Genomic DNA, 23,663 nt, shown 5'->3' on the forward strand with positions numbered 1-23,663 from the left:
CGCATGAATTTTTTAAATACTATATTTTATATAGCTTTAAATCACCTGTGTAAAATAAAATGTACTGCCAATTTAATAATAAGCCAGATGAAAGATACTCAAATAAAATTTCCCCCAAATCGGAAATGTAGATGTTATGATCACTCACATCAAAAGTAACATTTGCTCCTTCCCTTCCTTTAATATTTGCATATCCACCAATCCAGAACAGTTGTACAGTACAACTCCTTCAGGACTCTCAAATTTTGACCTTTTCTGCAAACACGCACCCTCTTATCCTGGATCTTGAAAATCCAAGGATTACTGTTTTCCAAAGTTCATGTAGAAGATTCATAAGAGAAAAACAAGCATAAATATTGGCAAAAGGAAGGAACCACACAGGAGCACAAAGGCAAGAGAGGCATTTGATTCCAAAAAAAAAAAATTTTTTTTTTATTACATGCCACCCAAATCAGGCATGGTATGTGGAAGACACTGACCAACACCTGTTGCTGATAAAACTAGGGAAAGTCAGCAGGGAGAGAAAGGTGATTATATGAAAAAGACTAACAAACTACACAGCTTACTGAGAAACCTCACAAAACTACCTACCCTAATTCAGCCATGCAAGTTACCACATGCCCAGGGAGAGATGAGACAACATGCCTTTTTTAAAAAATGAAATACTGCCTTGCAGTCTAGTATTTGTAGGTTAGGTTTTCTATATGTGTTGAGAACATCTAGCTGCTAGCAAATATCAGAGTATGGGCAAAGCAACAGAAGGTTAAGTGATAATAAATAAAAAACTTTACAGAGCCAGAAGTTAAACAATGCAATACTGTAGGTGTTTTAAACTTATCTGCAAGGCTGAACTAGATACATAAGGTTTTTTTTTTCTATTTCTTTCCTTTTCTCATCCAAACCTCTCAAAATTAGCAAACTGAACATGATAATGATACTCTAGTAATCTTTTTATTTCCAAAGACTTTAGGAAAGTATCTTTATAAGTAACTTTTTGAAATTATATTTGAAAACCTAGAGGGGAAAAAAAAACCAGGAAAAAAGTCTAAGACAAATATAGAAAAATAAAAAGGCTCTACCTTTCTGGTCCATGAATATATAATTACATGGACTGAGAATTAATCTAACTATATGCAATACCAATAGCCAGGGAATATTTTCAAAATTTTCTCTGAAGCCTTTAAAGGGAAAACATCCTTAATTTCCAGAAAAATTTTAAAATACTACTAAAACAAGTTTCCTTTTTTAATTCCTTACCCCATGTTATCTCAGAATATTAAAATAAACTTTCATATTCTCTTTAAATAGCCAAGCTGTCCTAATTCTCCTGTTTTTGAAATGAAATTTCAAAAAGAATAAAGTCTGAGAATAGTATTTAAAAATTCAGAAAAAAGTTTAAACCTATTGTGATTTTTCTATAATGTAAAATCGGCTCCTCACAAGTTTGCTGGTAATTTTTGATGTTATGGAATAAGATACACTCTGTGAAATCAATTAACCAGATATCTCATAGTAGAAAAATAAAGCCTAGTTTTAGTGAAGCGGCAACTGTCTTGGGAACAAGTGATGCCATTTGATAACTAGAAAAATACTCACCTACAGGGTGTCTTGGATTGGTGGATGTGCAAGGTGTAGTAGAAAACAGAAAAACTGTTATAGAGAAAAAAAGACAGTAGGCCAAATTACTGAACCAACCGTTTCAAAATACCTCTGACATGACCAGCACTCTTGCACAAATAAAATGAACGTACACCAGTGTATGTGAATGTTCATTTTGATTCTTTAAACAATATATTTCTGGCCTCTTCTTGTCCCAGACATCATAGTCCCTTATATAACTTTTTTTAAGTTTCTTTATTTAAAAAATATCAAAAACTACTTTCTCTGAATATTAATGATATGAAAGGCAAAAATCAGGCCACTGAAATTAGAAGTATCCATGCAAGGAAGCACTAACAATATAAACTGCACCTATATTTATAAGGGTCCTTATCTCAAAAGCTAAATTTCAAATCAGTACGCTAGATGCCAAATTAAAATGTTCAGTGCGTGAAAATTCACTGTATCTTTAAAAAATGAAGAATATACAGCCCATAACAAGCCATTTTCATTAAAAACTGAAAACTGGAATAATTTTAAATACAGAGGTACATGAAGCAGAAACCTCCAAGCCAGTACAGCTTTCACTTTCCTAAAAGGGGCTATATGAGAAAAACAACTTTTTGTCATCAATAAATTTCCAGAATTTGTCTTGGTCACGTTACAGTACTAAAATTATAAAACACAGGTAAAAGAAAAATCTTCGGGGCTAAATTTGTTCTCAATTTTTATAAAAACTAAAAAGCACTATTTAAATAAGTTTAATTCCTTAAACCATGCTATCAAAACTGTTAAAATAAATAATATGTCTCCATTACTGATAACTTTATTATATTTGTCACTTACTCCATTTAGGTTCTATTGACCTAAGATTTACTGAGCATCTCTGTGAAAAGAAGGCACTGTCTGGGATCTGAAGATTCAGGATTCAAGAAATAAAAAGCTCAATTTCTTTACAAGCATATAAAATCAGCGTGTTATAAAACACAACTATACTAGAGTTTCTGAACAATGGATTTAATACAAATCAACATTTCTTGAAAATTAAAAACACCCACATTCTTTTCCTGATATTTTCGTTGCTAAAAACGTCAATAATTTCAGTAAATGTGATACAATTTGGGCCAGGATAATTTAATTTGTTTACAATTCAAAAAAAATGTGCTATGGTAAAACACAGATGTGTACCCACGTGCACAAACACAAGAGTATCCAAAGTATACACAGACTGTTATGGAGAAACCCAGAAATCCTTTTTCACAAACACAAGAGCATCCAAAGTATACACACAGGTAAGTATATTAATTCCTTAATGCCACATAACCAAAAGAGATTTCCCCTGAGAATTTCCAGATACAATTTCTTTCTAGGGAGCAAAAAATACTAAAATTTTCACCCCCCAAAATTCCTTACTGACCATGTGAAATTACTCGTAACACCATATAGTACCCAAACTCCAAAGCTTTGAACAGACCATATTTAAATTTATCAATTCGATCATACCTCTGCATTAATGAAAAGATTAACTATAACACACTCATCAATCCCTTTTTTCCTAAATCAGCAGTAGAACTAATACAAGAGAGAAAAGAATACATATGAAAATGTCAGTAAGGGGACTCATAGTTGTTGTTATTTTTCTTTTTTTAAGAGTATTAATAGAGTAAGTCTTTTACTACAGATACTAACATCTCTGACCTTGTTGTAGGGTTCAATAATTACTTGTGAACTTACTGGGACAACCATAAATCTTGCAGGCTACATCAGTTTCCATTCTCCTTCCAGAGCCTTTGGAAGACTATGAAATGCTCAGTAACATACATACACACATGCTCACACACATACACACACAGAGCTACTTTATGAACTCTAGCAATTGTTTCAGTTATAAATGTCGAACTACTGTCCAGTGATCAGCTAAAGTACTATATTTCAAAGTGTGGTTTACTGAAAACCTAGAATAGTAACAACTGGGATGCATGTTTGAAGTGCAGATTTCTGGGCTTATCCCAAATTTCATGAATCAGAATCTCTGGGTGTGGAGCCAGGGAATCAGAAATTTTAATAAGCACCCCCAGGAGATTCTCATGCTCATTAAATTTTAAGAAACAATGAGGGACTTCCCTGGTGGTCCAGTGGCTAAGACTCCACGCTCCCAATGCAGGGGGCCCGGGTTCAACCCCTGGTCAGGGAACTAGATCCCACATGCCGCAACTTAAGAGTTAGCATGCCACAACTAAAAGATCCCACACACAGCAACAAAGATCCCGCGTGCCACAATTAAAGACCCGGCGCAGTCAAATAACTAAATAAACATTTAAACCAAAAAGAAAGTAAGAAAGAAACAACGAGAAAACCCTACAGCAGTCACTAACTCCTCTACCATTTTTCATGCAACTGATAATATTACTGGGGCATAATATTAGCTGGGGCACTTAGAAGAAGAAACAGAAGTTTTGTCATATATGTGCTTGTGTGTGGATGTTTTTTTTTTTTTTTTTTTTTTTTTTTTGCTGTACGCGGGCCTCTCACTGCTGTGGCCTCTCCCGTTGCGGAGCACAGGCTCCGGACACACAGGCCCCGCGGCCATGGCTCGCGGGCCCAGCCGCTCCGCGGCACGTGGGATCCTCCGGGATCGGGGCACGAACCCGCGTCCCCTGCATCGGCAGGCGGACTCCCAACCACTGCGCCACCAGGGAGGCCCTGGATGTTTTAAAGAATGGCATAGACTTAAACACGGTCCCCATGGTATAAAGAAATATGAAGTAGGGCCCTTCTCCCCTTTCCATCTTATCACACACATAAATACACATCTTTAAAGGTGATTTAAGACTTCTTTCCTTTAAAACTACCTTTCGTGTTCATGTTACACTATTAAATACCCAACTTAATTTATATCACATATTTTAGAGGCAGGGGAAAAGAAAATCACAGAAGAATAACTTGCCACAGACCAAACCCTTATATTCCACATCTATTTAGAGAGGATTCTACCTATAGAAGGACTAGCTACAAAGAGAAGTAAAGCAAAAGGGAAGAAAAGAAAGGGAATACAGAACAGAAGGATAGAAAGAAGGGGTTTTTTATTTTTCCAGCATTTCAGCACCTGACTTATGCGCTCTCTTCCCTAGGACTTTTATACCTACTTATACCCAGGCTTGCCAATCTCTACAAATTAAGAAAAAATTCCTCAGTTTCATTATATAATAGCCTCTTTTTGAAGAATTTTCCAGAAAAGTCAGTATTATGTTATATTATATTATAATAAATAATTTTAAATATGCACTTAAAATACAAACAATCAGGGATTAGCCGTGACAATTTACATGGTCTCTGGTCAGTGTTCAGAGAAAGTCTGAGCTTCAGCTACCATGACTACAAAATTCTGTCTCAGTGCCTGGTTAGATTAGACATCCAGGTGGTGGTCACTTAAGAATAAGCCCTACTTCCAACCCAGAAGCTCATAGGTGAAAGCAGAGAAGATGAGATGTCTTGACATACTAGATGCAATGTAACACAACCAAAACAATAAAATGGAGGGTTTTTGTTGCTTTCCACCACCAAGTGACATTTCTCTCCACCATCCTCACCAACATGACAGAAAAGTAGTAAAAGCCAAGATACGTGAAAGAGACCAAAGAACATGCAGTCAGAATTCAAATTTAGCCCAATGATGCCAAGTAGGATTCAGAGAAAAAAAAAAATCCCAGGATTCCAATAAGATCAACATATAGTTTACTACAGTGCTTCACATTTCCTTACCTAACATTAAGCCAGTATTGTGTTTGTGAATATACACACACATTAGCCATAAGGAACAACTATAGACAGAATGTTCCTCTTTCAAAGTGATTTTATCTTTCAGTTTGTTTTTTTTTTTTTTTTTTTGCAGTATGCGGGCCTCTCACTGTTGTGGCCTCCCCCGTTGCGGAGCACAGGCTCCGGACGCGCAGGCTCAGCGGCCATGGCTCACGGGCCCAGCCGCTCCGCGGCATATGGGATCCTCCCAGACCGGGGCACGAACCCGTATCCCCTGCATCGGCAGGCGGACTCTCAACCACTTGCGCCACCAGGGAGGCCCTTTCAGTTTGTTTGATACTGTCAAGTATACATGTAAAAGGAAACAAAAAATTCTAAACCATAGAGCAGAGGGTAAACTAAAATGACAAAGTTTATCCATTCCCCAAATCCTCCAAATTCCTTCCCCCAAGCCAAAACAACGATTATTAACATTTTGGGGGGGGTATTCTTGGATAAAATTTCTACTTATATATAAAAATGAACATATATTTTTAAGTTTTTTTTTACACGAAGAAGATCATACTTAGATTTACAATTTGCTTTTTCACTAGTACCTCCTTCACCTTTCCATATCAGCCTATGTAAATCTACCTCATTCTTGTTAACAACTTCCTAGTATTCCTTTGTTACTATATTTTAGCCAGTCCACCATAAAAAGGACATTTAGTTTGTTTCTTTTTGTCTTATTTTGTTTGGTAATTCTACACACAATGCTTTGATGAATAACCTTGTACATTCAGCAGTGAATACTTATAGCTAATATATCTTTAGGAAATCTTTTTTTTGAACAACAAGCGTTTATTTCTTTTTTCTTTTTTTTTTTACATCTTTATTGGAGTATAATTGCTTTACAATGGTGTGTTACTTTCTGTTTTATAACAAAGTGAATCAGTTATACATATACATATGTTCCCATATCTCTTCCCTCTTGCGTCTCCCTCCCTCCCACCCTCCCTATCCCACCCCTCTAGGTGGTCACAAAGCCCCAAGTTGATCTCCCTATGCTATGCAGCTGCTTCCCACTAGCTATCTATTTTACGTTTGGTAGTGTATATATGTCCATGCCACTCTCTCACTTTGTCACAGCTTACCCTTCCCCCTCCCCATATCCTCAAGTCCGTTCTCTAGTATGTCTGTGTCTTTATTTCTGTCTTACCCCTAGGTTCTTCATGACATTTTTTTTTCCTTAGGAAATGTTTTTTAATGTAAAATTCCTGGGTCAAAAGATACTTGAAAGTTTAAAAGATAGTTCCAAACTACACTCCAAAATCAATAAATAAATTTACATTTCCACTAACCAAGTATGAGCACCCATATCTCCAATATTAGGTTTATCAAGCTTTTCATTTTTACAAGCCTGATAGTTGTTTGAAAATAGCATCTTACTGCTTTAATATGCTTCTTTTTTTTTTTCACTTATAAGTAAGGTAAAGAATCTTTTCAAATTTTTATTGGTTGCTTTCGCTACTTTTTTCTCCCTATAAATGTCATGCTCCTATTTTGCCAGTTCTTTTATTAGGTTGTTATTCTTTCTTCTTCCTGATTTTAATATATCTTTGTATAGTAAGGAAACTTGTCCTTGACATGTGTTGCAAATACAGATTTTTACCAGGTTATGTCTATTAATCTTATTTAAAGAAAGTTTCTTGTCATGTGTAATTTAAAATTTTATAAAGTCAAATTTGTTCTTATCTTTATGTTTCCTGGCTTCCGTTCATTGCTTTGAAATTAAATACTTTCTCATGTCCAAGGTAATATACTGACCTTGTGAATTATCCTAACACTTTTATAGTTCCACTGACAATCTAGAATTTATTTTGGGGCTAAAGAAAAAGGTACGAAATCCAGTTTTGTTTTTTCTTATTCCCTTCATAGAGCCTGCCAGTTTTCTAAGACTATTTATTAAATAATCCATCTATTCTATGATATCAAATGTCATCATCATTATCATATACTCAACATCATCAGATACTAAATTCTATTTCTACACAGGCCTAAGCATGATTTCTCACTTTTGTTCTATTGTTTTGTCTATCCCTGCACAGGTACAAATACTTTATTACCACAGTTCTATTACATGTGTAAACATCTGGTAGGGATTCCTCATTACACTTTTTTCTCCAGAATTCTCCTTGCTATGCCCATATTTATTTTCTAGAGGAAACGAAAAGCCTTTTTTAAACATTTCCTCTTAAATTTGGAGGGATTATAATTATAATTATAATTGTATTTAATTTATAGATTAATTTAGAAAAGAACTCATAGCTATCCAATGTTGAGTCTTACCAGCCATTAGTTGTGAAAGGAGCTGCAGCAGTAGTGATAAACATGATGATAGCTATCGTTGTTGAGTACTGTAGGCCAAGACTATTGGATGAGCTTGTTTTAATAATCACAGTAATCTTATGTGGTATCATTAACTTCATTTCATAGACGAGAAAATTAAGGCTCAAACAGGTTAAGCAACTTGTCCAAGGCCACAACCAATACACAAGTAGCTGAGATTTTAATCTGTGCAATATGACTTGAGTCTACACTCTGAGTTACAGTAATTAAAAACAAGGTGTGGGGGCTTCCCTGGTGGCGCGGTGGTTGAGAGTCCGCCTGCCGATGCAGGTGACGCGGGTTCGTGCCCCGGTCCGGGAAGATCCCACATGCCGCGGAGAGGCTAGGCCCGTGAGCCATGGCCGCTGTGCCTGCGCGTCCGGAGCCTGTGCTCCGCAACGGGAGAGGCCACAGCAGTGAGAGGCCCGCATACCGCAAAAACAAAACAAAACAACAAAAAAAAAACAAGGTGTGTCTTTCACTTATTCAACTGTCCTCAAGTGACTTTTCAGCACGCAAATTAATTGCTTAAGTTAATTCCTAGGTAAACTTAGTTGCTATTTTATTTATTTATTTATTTTTGCAGTACGCGGACCTCTCACTGTTGTGGCCTCTCCCGTTGTGGAGCACAGGATCCGGAAGCGCAGGCTCAGCAGCCATGGCTCACGGGCCCAGACGCTCCGCAGCATGTGGGATCTTCCCGGACAGGGGCATGAACCCACGTCCCCTGCATCGGCAGGCAGACTCTCAACCACTGCGCCACCAGGGAAGCCCTAGTTGCTATTTTAAGTGGGACCACTTCTTCCATTACACAGTTGACCCTTGAACAAGGCAGGGGTTAATCTGTGTATAATTTACAGTCAGGCCCTCTAGATTTGCAGGTTCTCTGCATTCACAGGTTCAACCAACCATGGACCTTGTAGTACTGTATTTTCTGCTGAAGAATAACCATGTATAAGTGGACCCGTGCAGTTCAAACCTGCATTGTTCAAGGGTCAACCATATTTCTAACTTGTTATTGTTTGTATAAAAGAAAACTATTGATTTTATAACATTAACTTTGAAATTGTCTGCCTTACAGAATTCTCTTATTGGCCCTAACAGGTTTTCAGTTAATACTACAATCATAACATAGGCAAATATTTACAACTCCAGTGTGTTCATTCCAATATTTATATATCTCACATGTAACTGAATCAATTTTGCATGCCTTAGTGATGGTATATTACTCTTTCAATGTGCTACTAGATTCCATTTGTAATATTTACTTTATGACCACTGTCTAAGTGAGATTAGATTACAATTTTCTTTGCATTTCTTTCAAAGGTTTAGCATCACTCTTTTTTTTGATTTCACATCTTTCCTTCTTTTTCTATGCTTTGGAAAAGTTTAACTGGCATCAAAATAATCTTATCCTTTAAGATTAAAAGAATTCACCTGTGAAACTATTTGGATTTAGTGCTTTTTGACACTCAATTCTTCTTCCACAACTACTATCTATTTAGATACTCTCTCCTCTGAAGTCAACCTTGCTAATTTATATCTTCCTAGTAAGTCCCCTGGATTTATTTTATAATGGTACCAAGTAATTCTCTTACTTGCATAAAAGCTGCAATAATTTTGTCTCACTAAAAAGGAAAAATACGAGCAAACATATAAATCAACATTATTGGAAAACACTCACAGCCAGGATAAATTAAATGTATAAAACTTGGAGAAAATTACTGGTATATAGTTTTTAAGGCAGGCCATGGGTTTTGGGAAAAAAACCTTTAAATAGGGCTTTAGAAGTAGTGAAGTACTGCTAGGATGTTCATACCCAAAGAATTGTAAATAAAAGAGAAATAAAACTATGACACTATGAACTGTTTAAAAAAATCTATTTCATGCTACAAGGTACAGAATGGTTTTCAATTAGATAGTTTATGTATTAAATATTTATGAACTATAACTGAAAAAACAACAAAACTGTGTGCAGTGCTCTTAAGTGTTACTACTCCAGCCATCTAATCTCTAAAAGTAGGCTAAATATCAAAGTAGAAAGTGACATTCAAACACTTAATGAGTACTTACTATGAGCTGGGCACTGTGTCAGAGACACAGGAATGGTGAAGACATGGTCTCTTGGTTCAAAAACTTATTCCCTTAGCCCCTAGTTCCAACATGACACACTTATAATAAATTCACAGTTATATATTAAAACATCAAGAAATATAAACAGCCCCACTATAATTTTGCTTCACAAGCTAGCAAATATAAAGTAGTTGAAAATCAAATATCAAACACACTTGATTATTGATACAAAATATATAATTTTAAAATTGTTATCACTTTTCTATATTAATTTTAAACCCTGGCATTCTCAAAGTCGATATCATTTCCCTTACTACAATAAGGCTGTCTAAAGAGATCTAAAGACAGAAGTCTAAAGAGGCCCTGAAAAAAGGGTCAGAAAAGGCAAAAAGAAGCTCCCTTTCTACACTGTTTAATGAAATGAACCTTTAATACAAGAAATTGGATTATTAAAATTTCAGAGAAGAACGAAGTATCATGGGAAAAACAATGAGCTCACTTTAAAAAATCAACAGGATCCTCTGCCTTAATATTAGAATGTTAATGAATAACCAACAAAAAGTTAATATTCATATTACTGTTCTTTGAAAAAATTTTATCTACAATCACTACTAAGATATAAACAATAAGAAAGCAGGAAGCACTTTGATACAGTACAAACCTACCTGTGCACATGATTCTTCAGGTGTTTTGGCACTAACTGAATAAAGTGCTGGGAGATCTAGTCTGTGCACAGAGAATTTTTCTAGAGTGTGCAAAAGTGCTGGAGCAAGGTGAGAAGTTTGACCTGAGCCTCGTTCTCCAGACAGCAATAGTCTTGGCCTGTAAGAGGTTGGCTGATGATATGGTGACCTGCAATACACATCAGACATAATAATGATTTCAAAACCATACACTGTGAAGACCAAAATAAAATATTAGGAAAATATTTACATAAAATAATGTAATGCCAAATTAATAGAACTTTTGTTTACCTCTCTCATCTTTTTGAGTACAGCAAAGCATTTTTTCAATAATTACAGTTTTAAAATATTGATCTCTCTGGCCATATTAATACCAAGACATAAAAGTATAAAAATCCATCCTAAAAGAAAGTTCATCCTATCATACCACATATATTAACTTGGAAAATGCTTCAGACAGTAAGTATGATTTAGTTATCCCAGGTCAAATGTTAAGAATTCCAATTCTCCAACAAAGAGGTACATCTAAAGATTACTCAAAATGTAGGGGGCTTCGCTGGTGGCGCAGTGGTTGAGAGTCCGCCTGCCAATGCAGGGGACAAGGGTTCATGCCCCGGTCCGGGAATATCCCACATGCCGCGGAGCGGCTGGGTCTGTGAGCCATGGCCGCTGAGCCTGCGCGTCCGGAGCCTGTGCTCCGCAACGGGAGAGGCCACAACAGTGAGAGGCCCGCGTACCACAAAAAAAAAAAAAAAAAAAAAAAAAAAAAAAGTAGGACTTCTTTTTTTTAATGGTTAAAATGGTAAATTTTATACATATTTTATCACAGTTTTTTTTAACATCTTCATTGGAGTATAATTGCTTTACAATGGTGTGTTAATTTCTGCTTTATAACAAAATGAATCAGTTATACATATACATATATCCCCATATCTCTTCCCTCTTGCGTCTCCCTCCCTCCCACCCTCCCTATCCCACCCCTCTAGGTGGTCACAAAGCCCCGAGCTGATCTCCCCCTGTGCTATGCGGCTGCTTCCCACTAGCTATCTATTTTACATTTTACCACAGTTTTTAAAATAGGAAAAAAAAAAGTAGGACTCCTTCAGTGGCAGCAATTTTGTTTCTAGGCCAAAAAAACCTAACGGTTCTTATCCTAATATACAACATCTAAAGCCCTACACCAGAGAAGGCAAATTTAGGATAACATATTAAAACAAACTCAATTAGTATTTTCAAGATTCTACAGCACCATTAAAAAGATAAATGAAAAAAGTTTATCTAATATCACTATAGATAATGCAGGAAATTCTAAGCAATGCAATAAGAATAAAGCAAATTTTAAAATGGAACTAACGGAAAGAAATTGAACAAACACTGTTACTTGTAAAGAATATGATTATACACTAGAAAATCCAAGAGAATCAACTAATGACTGCCATAGTCTATCAGCAAAATAACAAGACTGAAGATGGAAATAGAAAAACCAAAAGATTTTCCTAAACACCATCAATAACCAATATAAAAAAGGAAAGAAGATTCTATTCACAACTGCAAAAATACAAATGATAAACAATATTAAATAATCTTAACGAGAGAGGTATGAAACTATATAGAATACATCATGAGCCTGAATATAGATGTCAATTCTTCCTATGCATTTATACCTAGCTATAGTTAACTATATACATATGGTTGGTTTATAGTATTTTATTTTATAGATTTTAAAAATGCAAATCAAAATCCCAAAAAAGATTTGAGCGGGGGGGCGGGGGGGGAGAATTAAAACTTATTTGCAACATTATCTGAAAAAAATAATCAAGTAAGAACATCAAGGGGACTTTCCTGGTGGTCCAGTGGCTAAGACTCCACACTCCCAATGCAGGAGGGCTGGGTTCCATCCCTGGTCAGGAACTAGACCTCACATGCCGCAACTAAGAGTTTGCATGCCACAACTAAAAGATCCCGCATGCCGCAACTAAAGATCCTGCATGCCTCAACTAAGACCCGACGCAGCCAAATAAATAAATATTTTTTTAATTAAAGAAAAAGAACATCAAGAAAATTTTGGATTAGTGTGCTAGCTCCAATTTCAGAACATTTAAACCTGTTTTAGTAACTAGCACTTCATACACACTTCTTGTTTAATTTTCTTAACAATTCTATGAAATACATAAGTTTCCTCTTACTAAATAGATAAAGAACCCAAGGCTAACAGAGGTTAGGTATAAGATTATACAACTGGGTGTCCATATAACTGCAAAGCCCAGGTTCTAAAACACAAAGTTAAGATGCACCCTACTTTATACTGATACATATTACAGAACAGAATAATAGAATGAAGAATACACCAAAGAAAAGAAACACAGATCAGTGGAAAATAGCAGCCCAGGAAACAAATCATAGTAATTGAAAGAATTTTATATAAGATAATAAGCATAAAAATAAATGGAACAGACATGAATTATAACACAAATATTGTTTTAAAATAGGGAGGGGGCTTCCCTGGCGGCGCAGTGGTTAAGAATCCGCCTGCCAATGCAGGGGACATGGGTTCGATCCCTGGTCCGGGAAGATCCCACATGCCGCGGAGCAACTAAGCCCGTGTGCCACAACTACTGAGCCTGCGCTCTAGAGCCACAACTACTGAAGCCTGCATGCCAGAACTCCTGAAGCCTGCGTGCCTAGAGCCTGTGCTCCACAACAAGAGAAGCCATCACAATGAGAAGCCCTTGCACCAAAATGAAGAGTAGCCCCTGCTTGCCACAACTAGAGAAAGCCTGCGCAGAGCAACGAAGACCCAATGCAGCCAAAAAATAAATTACTTAATTAAATAAATAAATCTATTAAAAAAATAGGGAGGATTCAGATCCTCATTTCACAAAACAAAATGAATTCTAACACAGAAACAAAGAAAAACAAAAGATTCATGTATTTTTAATTCATAAAAATCTAAGAACTTTTGTTACTCAAAAATTACAATCTGAACCAAACGGCAAACACTCATATGAGACAAATAATTAAATTTGCCATTAACAGGATTGGTTCTTTAATGCATAAAGAGCTTGTATGACAGTATTTTACCAAAAAATACCTTCTTATACAAAGAATGTAGACAATTCAAGAAGAAGATAGAAATAAATAACTTCTTAAAAAATGTTCATTCATTTAACAATTTTAGAATGCTTCCTAGGTTGAATGCCTTGGCCCGTGCTATCCAACAATACCACTGTTATCATAGAGCTCATAACTCAGTGCATTTATTGGAAAAAGGAAGTAAATTACTATATTTCAGTGTGATTAATAAGCAGCACTCTTTAAGTACAGGGTGCTATCAGAGACTCATAAATGGCTTTCCTGAAAAAGTGTTATGAAAGCACAAACCCAACAGATCGAAGGCAGAAAGGATGAATTTCAAGAAATAAAAACAGGATGTACAAAGGACCAGAGGCTAAAAAAAACCTCTTGGCCCTTTGGGGTAGAGGATATAGTTCATTACAGCCAGCTTCTTTTAAGGTTTTAGGGTAATGTAAAGGTAAAGATACTGGGGTAAGGGAGTGGAAGGGGGAAGGAGAATCAGACTGTGAAGGGCTATGAAGGGTTCTGTAAACCACGTTAAAAGTTGGAATGTACACTGAAGACAATGAGGAAGCATTAAGATGCTTAAGCAGGGGAAGTGACATAAGCATACACATGTCTTTGGATGACAACTGTAACTCAGCATGTCAGTATAGGAAAGGGTTTTGAAAGAAGGCAAAACAATAGGAAAGATGACCAGTTAGGAGTTTGCTATAATAACCCAGGCATGAGATGTTAATAACAGTATAGACAACAACAGTGTCAGAGGAGGTAGAAGGAAGAGCTTGGAATTAGACTTACTTAGTAAGAAAAATCCATAGGACTTGGTCATTTACTAGATATAGAAGGGAAGAAAGAGGAAAGAGTTGAGAATGATGTCCAATTCTAGTTGGGACAAACTGAATGGATGGTAGCTCATAGGACTCATGGGAAGAGAAGGAAAGACACAAGTCAGCATATACCAAAAGATCTGTGACACAACAAAGGGTGATAGGCAACTGGACAAAGTTTAAAGCTCAAGAGTGATTGAGAAAGATTTGGTAGTTACTAACAAAGATGAAAAATAATGAAAACAAATGAAAATACTGAGAAACATCATTTATCTGTTAGATTGATAAATATTAGAATACCATTATTAGCAAATAGATGATGGGAAAATTGGTATTCTCATGAATAGTGAGAATGGAAAAAAGTACAATTTTCTGAAATTAAATTTGGCAAGTATGCCAAATATATGCCAAAATGTATATCCAGGGATATTCTGCAATTCATCCCACTCCCAAAGATTCCCTTATTTCTTAGTGTTCTCTACATTTTTTCCCATAGTACTTATCTTCTAACATTTTATCTATCACACTGATTGTTTTATTGTCTGTCTCCATCTAAAATGTAAGCTGAATAAGGGCAGGGATCCTAGTATATTTGGTTCACTGACATATTCCAGTTACCTAGGACAACATCTGGCACATGATGGGCACTTTGACAAAATATCTGTATGAGTGAATGAATATATGAAAGTGCAAACGATTCAAATAAATAAGAAGATATTATTTTCATCTATCTAGTTGGCAAAGATTTTAAAAGATGAACAGTGCTCAGAAATGACAAGGGAATAGAAAAAATAACCTTCTCATACATTAGTGATGAAATGTAAACTGGTACAACCTTTCTGGAAGGCAATTTAACAATCTCTATCAGATTTTGAAATGTATATACACTTTGACACAGCAATCAGCTTTTAAAATCTACCTTAAGGTCTGAATCAGAAAATGTTATAAAGATGTATACTTAGAAAGATGTCTATCACAGCACTGCTTATAAAAGAGGAAAACTAGAAATTTCAATTTATATCAGTAAGGTTATATAAATTATGAAACATCCAAAAAAAATACTATGCAGCTATTTTAAAAGAATGACATTAAACATATACTGACATGAAATAACATTCCCAACATAGTGGGGGGGGGAAAGCAAGTTACATTAACAACCTTACAGGAGAATATAATTTATATAAGATAATATATGGGTCTGTCTATATGGATAGAGAGAATATGGAAGTGTGGTCACCAAAATGTTAACACATATTACCTTCAGGTGCTTGGGCTTTAATTTTTACTTTCTTCTTTATGCTCTTCTTTTTTACTTGAATTTTCTACAGAGTATATCATCTTTCTAATCAGAAAAAACAAAGCTGTTTTCATTTGGAAAACCTTAAAAAGTTCTGTTTCTAATCCCCTTATGGTAATATACAATAAGAAAGAAAACTTATTTTCCATCATAAGGGTTCTCTACCAGATTGACAGGCCTTAAATAGCTTGACTTCTATTTCATCTTAAATCTAAATAAAAGGTTGAAACACTGTTTTCGGAAACTATTCCCAGAAAAAGAAACCCACCATCAATGCCCAAGCTAGTGCTACTGACACCAGCATTAAAGTCATGCTTTCTACTTGTCCAGAATCTTTTTTGTATTAATCTTGCATGCTAACACATGTTGCTCGAACAAAAAAGCCAAACCAAACCAAATCAACAACAACAAAATACATGTGTAGTCCTCATTAAAGGCGTATGTTCTAAAGTAAATGCTTCTTGGAAAGTGTGAAAAATCATATCATCCAACCTACCCTAAAAAACCCTATCTACCTATTAAGCTCAGAAATCAATTTGGAAACCACATAGTACAAGAGAAAGAATATGATCCCAGGAAACAAACAGTACCAAGTCTGCCCCCTACTAGCAGCATGATCATGGGCAATTTACTTAACTTCTTTGTATCTCAGTTTTCTCATCTATAAAATGATGATACCACAAATGCTAATGACTGTTGAGAGGCCTATATGTATTAACATATACGAAGCCCCAGTTTTATATACCTACCACATGTCTAGTTTGTAATGAGCAACAAATGCTAACTCCTATACCTTCATACTCCAAAGGATAGCAAATGTCACCATTTTTTCTGTGAAGCATTCCTGGACTTCCCTGTGGAAGCTTCTTAGTTCTGCTTTCATAACACTTTAGCCATATCACAATGTTTGTCACCCCCAAGAACAAGAACTCTTCCAGAGTAAGAACTATGTTATATCTTATTCATACTTTGAGCACCTAGTACAATGCCTGGCACAGGGTAAAAAAAAAAAAAAAAAAAAAAAAAAAGGCAGTATGAGTGAATAAATAAAGTAACTTATCAAAACATCTTTAAATAACAGCACATTCTAGGATATAGCTGTCTCACTATTAAATCAAAGTCAAAGCAATGAACTAGAAAAGCATATGTAAAAGAGGTTAAAATTAAACCAATTCCTTGAGAAAGGCTAAGCCAAACAAAATAAGCCATACCACTGATATACATTAAATCAGTAACAGAATGTTCTTAATGTAAAATTTAAAAATTGATAGTTTCTTAGCTCCTACTATGTATTTCAATTCAAATAACTAAAATTGTCAAAACAAACAGCACACACATGGCACACAGGTTAGCCAGGTGAAAGTCAGAAAAAAATGATTATTTGGTTTTCCCTTAGCCATTAATAAACAGATCTGTAAAATTACTGAAACAGTTTAAGAAAACTTCCCAGAGGGCATAAAAGAAAGGCCCTGGAGTGAAGAAAAAAGTTTCTAATAGAAGAGCTTGCTGTTAAAGAGTAAATTAAAGTAATTTAGTCTCATTTCAAAAACTAAAAAACAAGGAAGGGTTATCAATGCAAATAATCAAATTAACATTTCACCAAAATCTACATGGGAAAAACTTCGATTAAAGACTTAAATTTGTTCAAAATATCTCTAAAGAAAAATTACTTAAAAGTATACACAGGGCTTCCCTAGTGGCGCAGTGGTTGAGAGTCCGCCTGCCGATTCAGGGGACACGGGTTCGTGCCCCGGTCCGGGAAGATCCCACATGCTGCGGAGCGGCTGGGCCCGTGAGCCATGGCTGCTGAGCCTGCGCGTCCGGAGCCTGTGCTCCGCAACGGGAGAGGCCACAACAGTGAGAGGCCCGCGTACCGCAAAAAAAAAAAAGTATACACAATCCAGTGTCTTCTAATAAAAGTCCTATCAGACCTACTTGACTGCAGCATTATGGTTCTTTAACTATCATGATAATTATGTAAATGCAAGTAATGACCCTGTTAGTATTTGAAAACTATTTAGTCTCTTAATTTAAAATTACATTCACACTAAAATTGTTTACCCATTGAAGTGCACAGCAAAAGCTGCTTTAATATAGACAAAGGTAAATGTAAATAGAAAAAACATAAAATCTAAATTAGGAAAGTGTAAACTAATGAGGTTTTGGAGAATCAGAAAGTTACTTGTTTAGTTACTGAGCAATTTCTAATTCAAAACCTCTTTAGTACCCTTAGAGTCCTAAATTATCATATGAAACTTATTACAATCAAAATATTCTAGATCATGGTAAATATTTCATTTCTGTCCACTTTAGTTCAAATAAAAAGCAATAAAATTGGGGACATGGGTTTACTTTCTGAAGGCAACCCTTCCTTCTACCCTACTTAAAAAAAAAAAAATCCCACAATCATTTTAGGAAAAAATATCTTGAGTTGACCAATAAACTAATTTATTACCACACAAAAACATAGACACAGTAAAGTTTTCCAGAATTTTGTCCAAACAACAGAAAAACAAAGTCTTCCAGGTTACAACCATAAGTAAAAATATACGGTAATTCTAACTATAAAGTAGTAAAAATCACTCTAAATTGAAAGAAATTTCAATATAAATTGAAATCAATGATATAAATTGCTTACATTGTAAAATGAAGGTAAGGTTTATGTACAGCAGCAGCTGATGACTGTTTCTTTGGTGATCCTGAGTGACAACTGGTCTCGAAAATTGATAAAGCATTCTCATCTTCACTATCATCTAAAATCAGAGTTTCTATATCTGTTTTAAAAAAAAAATCACAAAGATTATGAGGATTAAAAAGTCCTTTAATATTAATGTGCTACCAAAGCTAAGAAAAACTGGTTTAAAAATCAAGTGGCAAAAACTAATAAGATATCCATCAAATAACACAGATTGTCCAAGGAAATTGACAAACTACAGTATTCTGAATAATTTATAAATGGAACCAATGTAGTTCTTTCACCTTTACAGACTACTTAAGTGTTATGAGATGCATTTTGGGAGACTACAAGAACTCTGGAAAAGAAATGGCACTCTCATAAAATACTCACCTACTTACTAAAAATTTCTAAGTTAATTTTGACCAAAACCAGTACATTTAATATAAATAAGATGGTTTAATTAATAGAGTAATTGAAGTATGGCCCAGTTCTTACAAAAGCAACAAGGAACAAATTGACCTTTATTTTTTCACATGGCACACACACACATATTTCAAGGAAAATCTAGTCTTAGTTAAGAAGGGACTCGAGGGCCTCCCTGGTGGCGCAAGTGGTTGAGAGTCCGCCTGCCGATGCAGGGGATACGGGTTCGTGCCCCGGTCTGGGAGGATCCCATATGCCGCGGAGCGGCTGGGCCAGTGAGCCATGGCCGCTGAGCCTGCGCGTCCGGAGCCTGCGCGTCCGGAGCCTGTGCTCCGCAACGGGGGAGGCCACAACAGTGAGAGGCCCGCATACCGCAAAAAAAAAAAAAAAAAAAAGAAGGGACTCGGGAATTCAGTGGGAAAAAAAACAATCTTAAAAAATGTAGGGCTTCCCTGGTGGCGCAGTGGTTGAGTCCACCTGCCGATTCAGGGGACACGGGTTCGTGCCCCGGTCCGGGAAGATCCCACATGCCGCGGAGCGGCTAGGCCTGTGAGCCATGGCCGCTGAACCTGTGCGTCCGGAGCCTGTGCTCCGCAACGGGAGAGGCCACAACAGTGAGAGGCCCGCGTACCGCAAAAAAAAAAAAAAAAAAAAAAATGTACTCATTCAAGTAACATTGGGTCTTAAGTTATTGTTCGATGGACTAACGGGAACTAAAATTCCAACTGAAAGTGCCATACTTAAAAATTTATCTGGACTACAACCTAAAGTGTTAATAGTCATAATTCATACATACCTAACAAAAGTGTCAATTCATTCAATAAAAAGCAATGCTACATGTGTAGGAGAAATGGGAGGAAATTAAGATTGACAGAAATCATACCCTTCCCCAAAAAAACAAAGAAAAAAAATAGGCATGCTTTCTAAAATGAGATACTGAATTGTGCTGGCAGACACAGATTTCAATGGCTTTTTAAAGCCAAGTATTTAACACAACTAATATTGTAAAAGTTAATCAGAAAATAATTGAGGACCCTGTGATTGATAATTTCATATATAAGGAAAGGATACTTGTCTAAGAAAAATATTAAAGACCAAAACAATCCAGAATAATATATCTAAATAACTAAAAAACAATTATTAATAATCAGAGAAAATTTTGTTTCTTTCCTCCACTGGTATGTGAAGAAAAATAATGAAACTAAAGCATACTTTATACTTATGGGGAAAAAATGGTAAGAAAACACAGATAATAATGCCATAAAAAATTCTCAAATGCAAGTAAAGAAGTTACAATCTCTCAGAAGAGAAGGTAAGATTTTTATGACCTTCTAAAGGTGACATAGTCTTTTAAAAATTAAAAAAATTTGGGAAAAGATATATATCCTCAGTTTTGAAAATCAGAGATAAGAAATGTACAATTCATGGCAGAGTAGCTGGCTCATACATATTATTTGTTCTCCTCCTCATTTGACAAATTTAAGAAATCAAGTAATCGATGTGATATTTCATGAGAATCTACCCTAAAAAAAAGTTTCTGAAAAATATATGTATGACAAGCAAAATTCATTGAATATCGATGATTTTTACTATATATAACAGTTTTACCATTAACATAATTCATTGGACAATTTTTTATACAGTGCAGACTACATGTTAAACAAAGAAAATTAGGAGAATTTTTTAAAATTACTGTCTCTTCTAAGTTCATGGGCTTTTACTTTGATTAGCACAGGAACCTAGAGCTTTCCTGTACGTAAGTAACATTTTTAAAAGTAGCTTTCTGTTTTTATCTCAAATCCAAACTACAATCTTGAGGCCAGAACTCAAGACCTTCTATCATCAGGTTCTAATTTACTGCCCTACTAGTAATTTACACTCTATTAGCGCAGCACACTGCAGAGTGCTGTGCCAATAACAATAGTATGATGAGTTGAATCCAGAGGGACATTATAGCAACATGGTTAAGAGCATGGGCTCTGGAGTCAGGCTCCCTGGGTTTGAGCAAGACCTAGAACTTACTGAGTGACCCTATATAAGTGAACATCTTCATTTTTGATAGAGTAAGAGTACCTACCCCCAGGATTGTTATGAGGATTAATAAATGACAATTTATGTAAGGGCTTTATAATAATAAAAGAAATGTAAGCCAATACTATCATAGCCAACTTTTCTAAAGATGGCAACACTCCTACATTAAGATAATCAGAATGTCCCCAGAGTGAACAAACAGAACAAACATCCATTCATTCTTTTTATGGACAATGACTAGGCAACTACTGTATGCTAGACAATATGCTAGGCCTAGAATAAACAGTGGCCAATGAAATGGATACATTTCCTATATTCATGGCAAATACAAAAGAGTAACACATAAATAACCTTATAAGAAAACTCAGAATTTATTTACTTATGCCTGTACTTGTTTCATTTTAACAATATGAAAAGGTAATTTATACTACCTTCTTTCTTGTCACTCTGGCTAACTTCAGCATGAGGAAACACTTTTTGCAAGACTGCTAGGATGTTGTTGAAGCTTCTTTCCAGCAGTGGTCTTATGATGGGGGATAGTGCATGTCCCGAAGACATGACAGCGCGCTGGGAAGCAGGCACAATATTCTGCATTGCGTGGTAAAAATCTTGGGCGTTGAGCACTATTGAGGAAACATCTAGCTGCAGTTTATGACTGCTAGCATAGATCTGGGGATAACGCCTCCGCAGGGCAATCAGGGCAGCTTCAGTGCACAGGGCCTTGATATCAGCTCCGCAATAGCCTAATGCACAAAAGGAAAAGGATAACAAAGGTAAGTCCATTTTCCCAAGTATCAACTCTATTTTGCAAATATGCACATCTTTATCTAAAATAAAATACTAAATCAATCATGTGCAATTTCACTAGCAAAATGAAAAATGACCATTTAAAGTCACCTAATAGATATGGGAACAGATGTATATGTATAACTGATTCACTTTGTTATAAAGCAGAAACTAACACACCATTGTAAAGCAATTATACTCCAATAAAGTTGTAAAAATAAATAAATTAATTAATTAAATAAAGTCACCTAATAAAACTGTTTACTCATTAAGACTAAAAATGTTTTGAATATTTTAATTAACAAACACATGAACTAATGATATTAAAAGAAAACAAGTCATATGTTTTGTGCCAAAACCACTGATTATAATGTATATCTTTCTTCAGGAAAGGTTTAAAAAAAATAGTTTTATATCAATCCTTCATCAATATTTCCAATCATTAGTTTAGTCCTCATGACATTAGTTTTCTACAAATTTTCCTAATATTACTAATTTCCAAATACATATAATGGAGCAGTACAAAGTAGTATACATAAGCGGAAACTTCAAAATCAGAGCTATTCTACTACTAACTCTGAGTGCAACCCACAAGCAGGTTAATATCTTATTACCCCCAAAACTATACTTTAAAGTTATGATCATCTCTGATAGTTCCAAAGGTATTACAGGGAATGAGAATCCATTAAATTTCTATATTATCTTCCTTTTTATATATATATTTAGTTTAAAATGATTGATAACCTAGTTCAAAGGGCTACAGAGATATGAGGTATCATCCATTACCCATATTTAACTGATCATGTAGTTAAACAACAGATCAAGCCACCAGTGCTCTGAAATCATTTCATTCATTTGAGCGACAAATACATAGAAAAACATATGAACTGTTAGGTCTTTACCACAAATGGGAAGAAAACCTCAAACTAGTCATGGTGTTTTTTTATACTGACAATTAAACCTGCATTTGGCCACCTTTATCAGTTATGCCAGCAGCGGGAACCACCCGAACTAGTTACAGAACATTAGTCCCTAAGCTCTTCAAAGAGTGGTATCAGATTTATTTATCTTTTTATATCTCACAATGACCTTGTAGAACACTTAAATACTGAAATTAAAATGGTGATTACAAAGGAAAACTACGAGCAGAGAAGAAATAGTACCAGACTAACTGGCAGAAAAAGAACATTAAGGAACAAAACCATATAAATCAAACTGACTCACACATCTATAATAAATTCTATCCCTATATCCCTCAGTAGGGCAAATGATCACATTAAACAAGCCCTACACATAACAGAAAACTCCTCACCCTGCTCTCCTTTTTCCACAGCACTTACCACCTTATCATTTACCTATTATGTTTACTGTCTGCGTTCCCCAACTAGAATGTGACCTCTGTAAGAATAGGGGTATTTGTTTGTTTTGTTCGCTAAATGTATCTCAACTACCAAGAACGATGCCTGGGCCTGGCATTCAGTAGATATCCAAAAAATATTTCTTGAGTGAAAGAATGAATGAAAAAAGAAAAGAGTAACTCCAAGGTTATAATTTGGTAACGTAAAACTATTAGGTTACCATGTATTACAAAAAAGAGGGGGATGAATCATATCTGTTAGGCTTTTCTTTTTCTAAGAAATCTAAATTCTTTTATTATTAAACCAACTTACTCACTGTAACTAAAAATTTCAATGAAAATTATGAAGTACTATATTCATAAACATTTATTCAGAGGTAGGGGAAAACTTAAAATGACCTATGAGAATTTAATTCAGAAAACTATAAGCAGATTAAGCATTAACACTGTCCCATGACAGCAATCAATCTCCCAAATAATTCTTCAGAATAACCAAGTTTACCATGTCTCTCATTTTATTTTCTATTTCTCAATGAATGAACCTGACAAAAAGTATCTTTTCCTGTTCTATACATATCTGTTACATTAGTTCAACAAAATAACTGTAGAACACCAGCTCAGTTATAAACAGTTAACTAAATAATCCATTTCAGAGGAAGTAAAGAATAAACTACTGTCTTCAAAAAAAATATAAACCACATTTCTT

General features: G+C 35.3%; 1 protein-coding gene across 2 annotated transcripts in view; it reads right to left on the reverse strand.

Moving 5' to 3' along the window:
- Positions 1-23,663, reverse strand: part of ATAD2B (ATPase family AAA domain containing 2B) — a 150,955-nt gene that overhangs the window by 53,205 nt on the left and 74,087 nt on the right. For both annotated transcript variants that reach the window (XM_060117295.1, XM_060117294.1), the window contains exons 16-18: positions 21,246-21,557; positions 18,322-18,457; positions 10,464-10,650 (exon numbers count right to left, since the gene is read on the reverse strand). In XM_060117295.1, the coding sequence (XP_059973278.1) occupies positions 10,464-10,650; positions 18,322-18,457; positions 21,246-21,557 (635 nt within the window). The remainder of the gene's footprint in view (positions 1-10,463; positions 10,651-18,321; positions 18,458-21,245; positions 21,558-23,663) is intronic.

The sequence above is a fragment of the Mesoplodon densirostris genome, chromosome 14 (genome assembly GCF_025265405.1).
Source record: "Mesoplodon densirostris isolate mMesDen1 chromosome 14, mMesDen1 primary haplotype, whole genome shotgun sequence".
NCBI classification, from domain to species: Eukaryota; Metazoa; Chordata; class Mammalia; order Artiodactyla; family Ziphiidae; genus Mesoplodon; species Mesoplodon densirostris.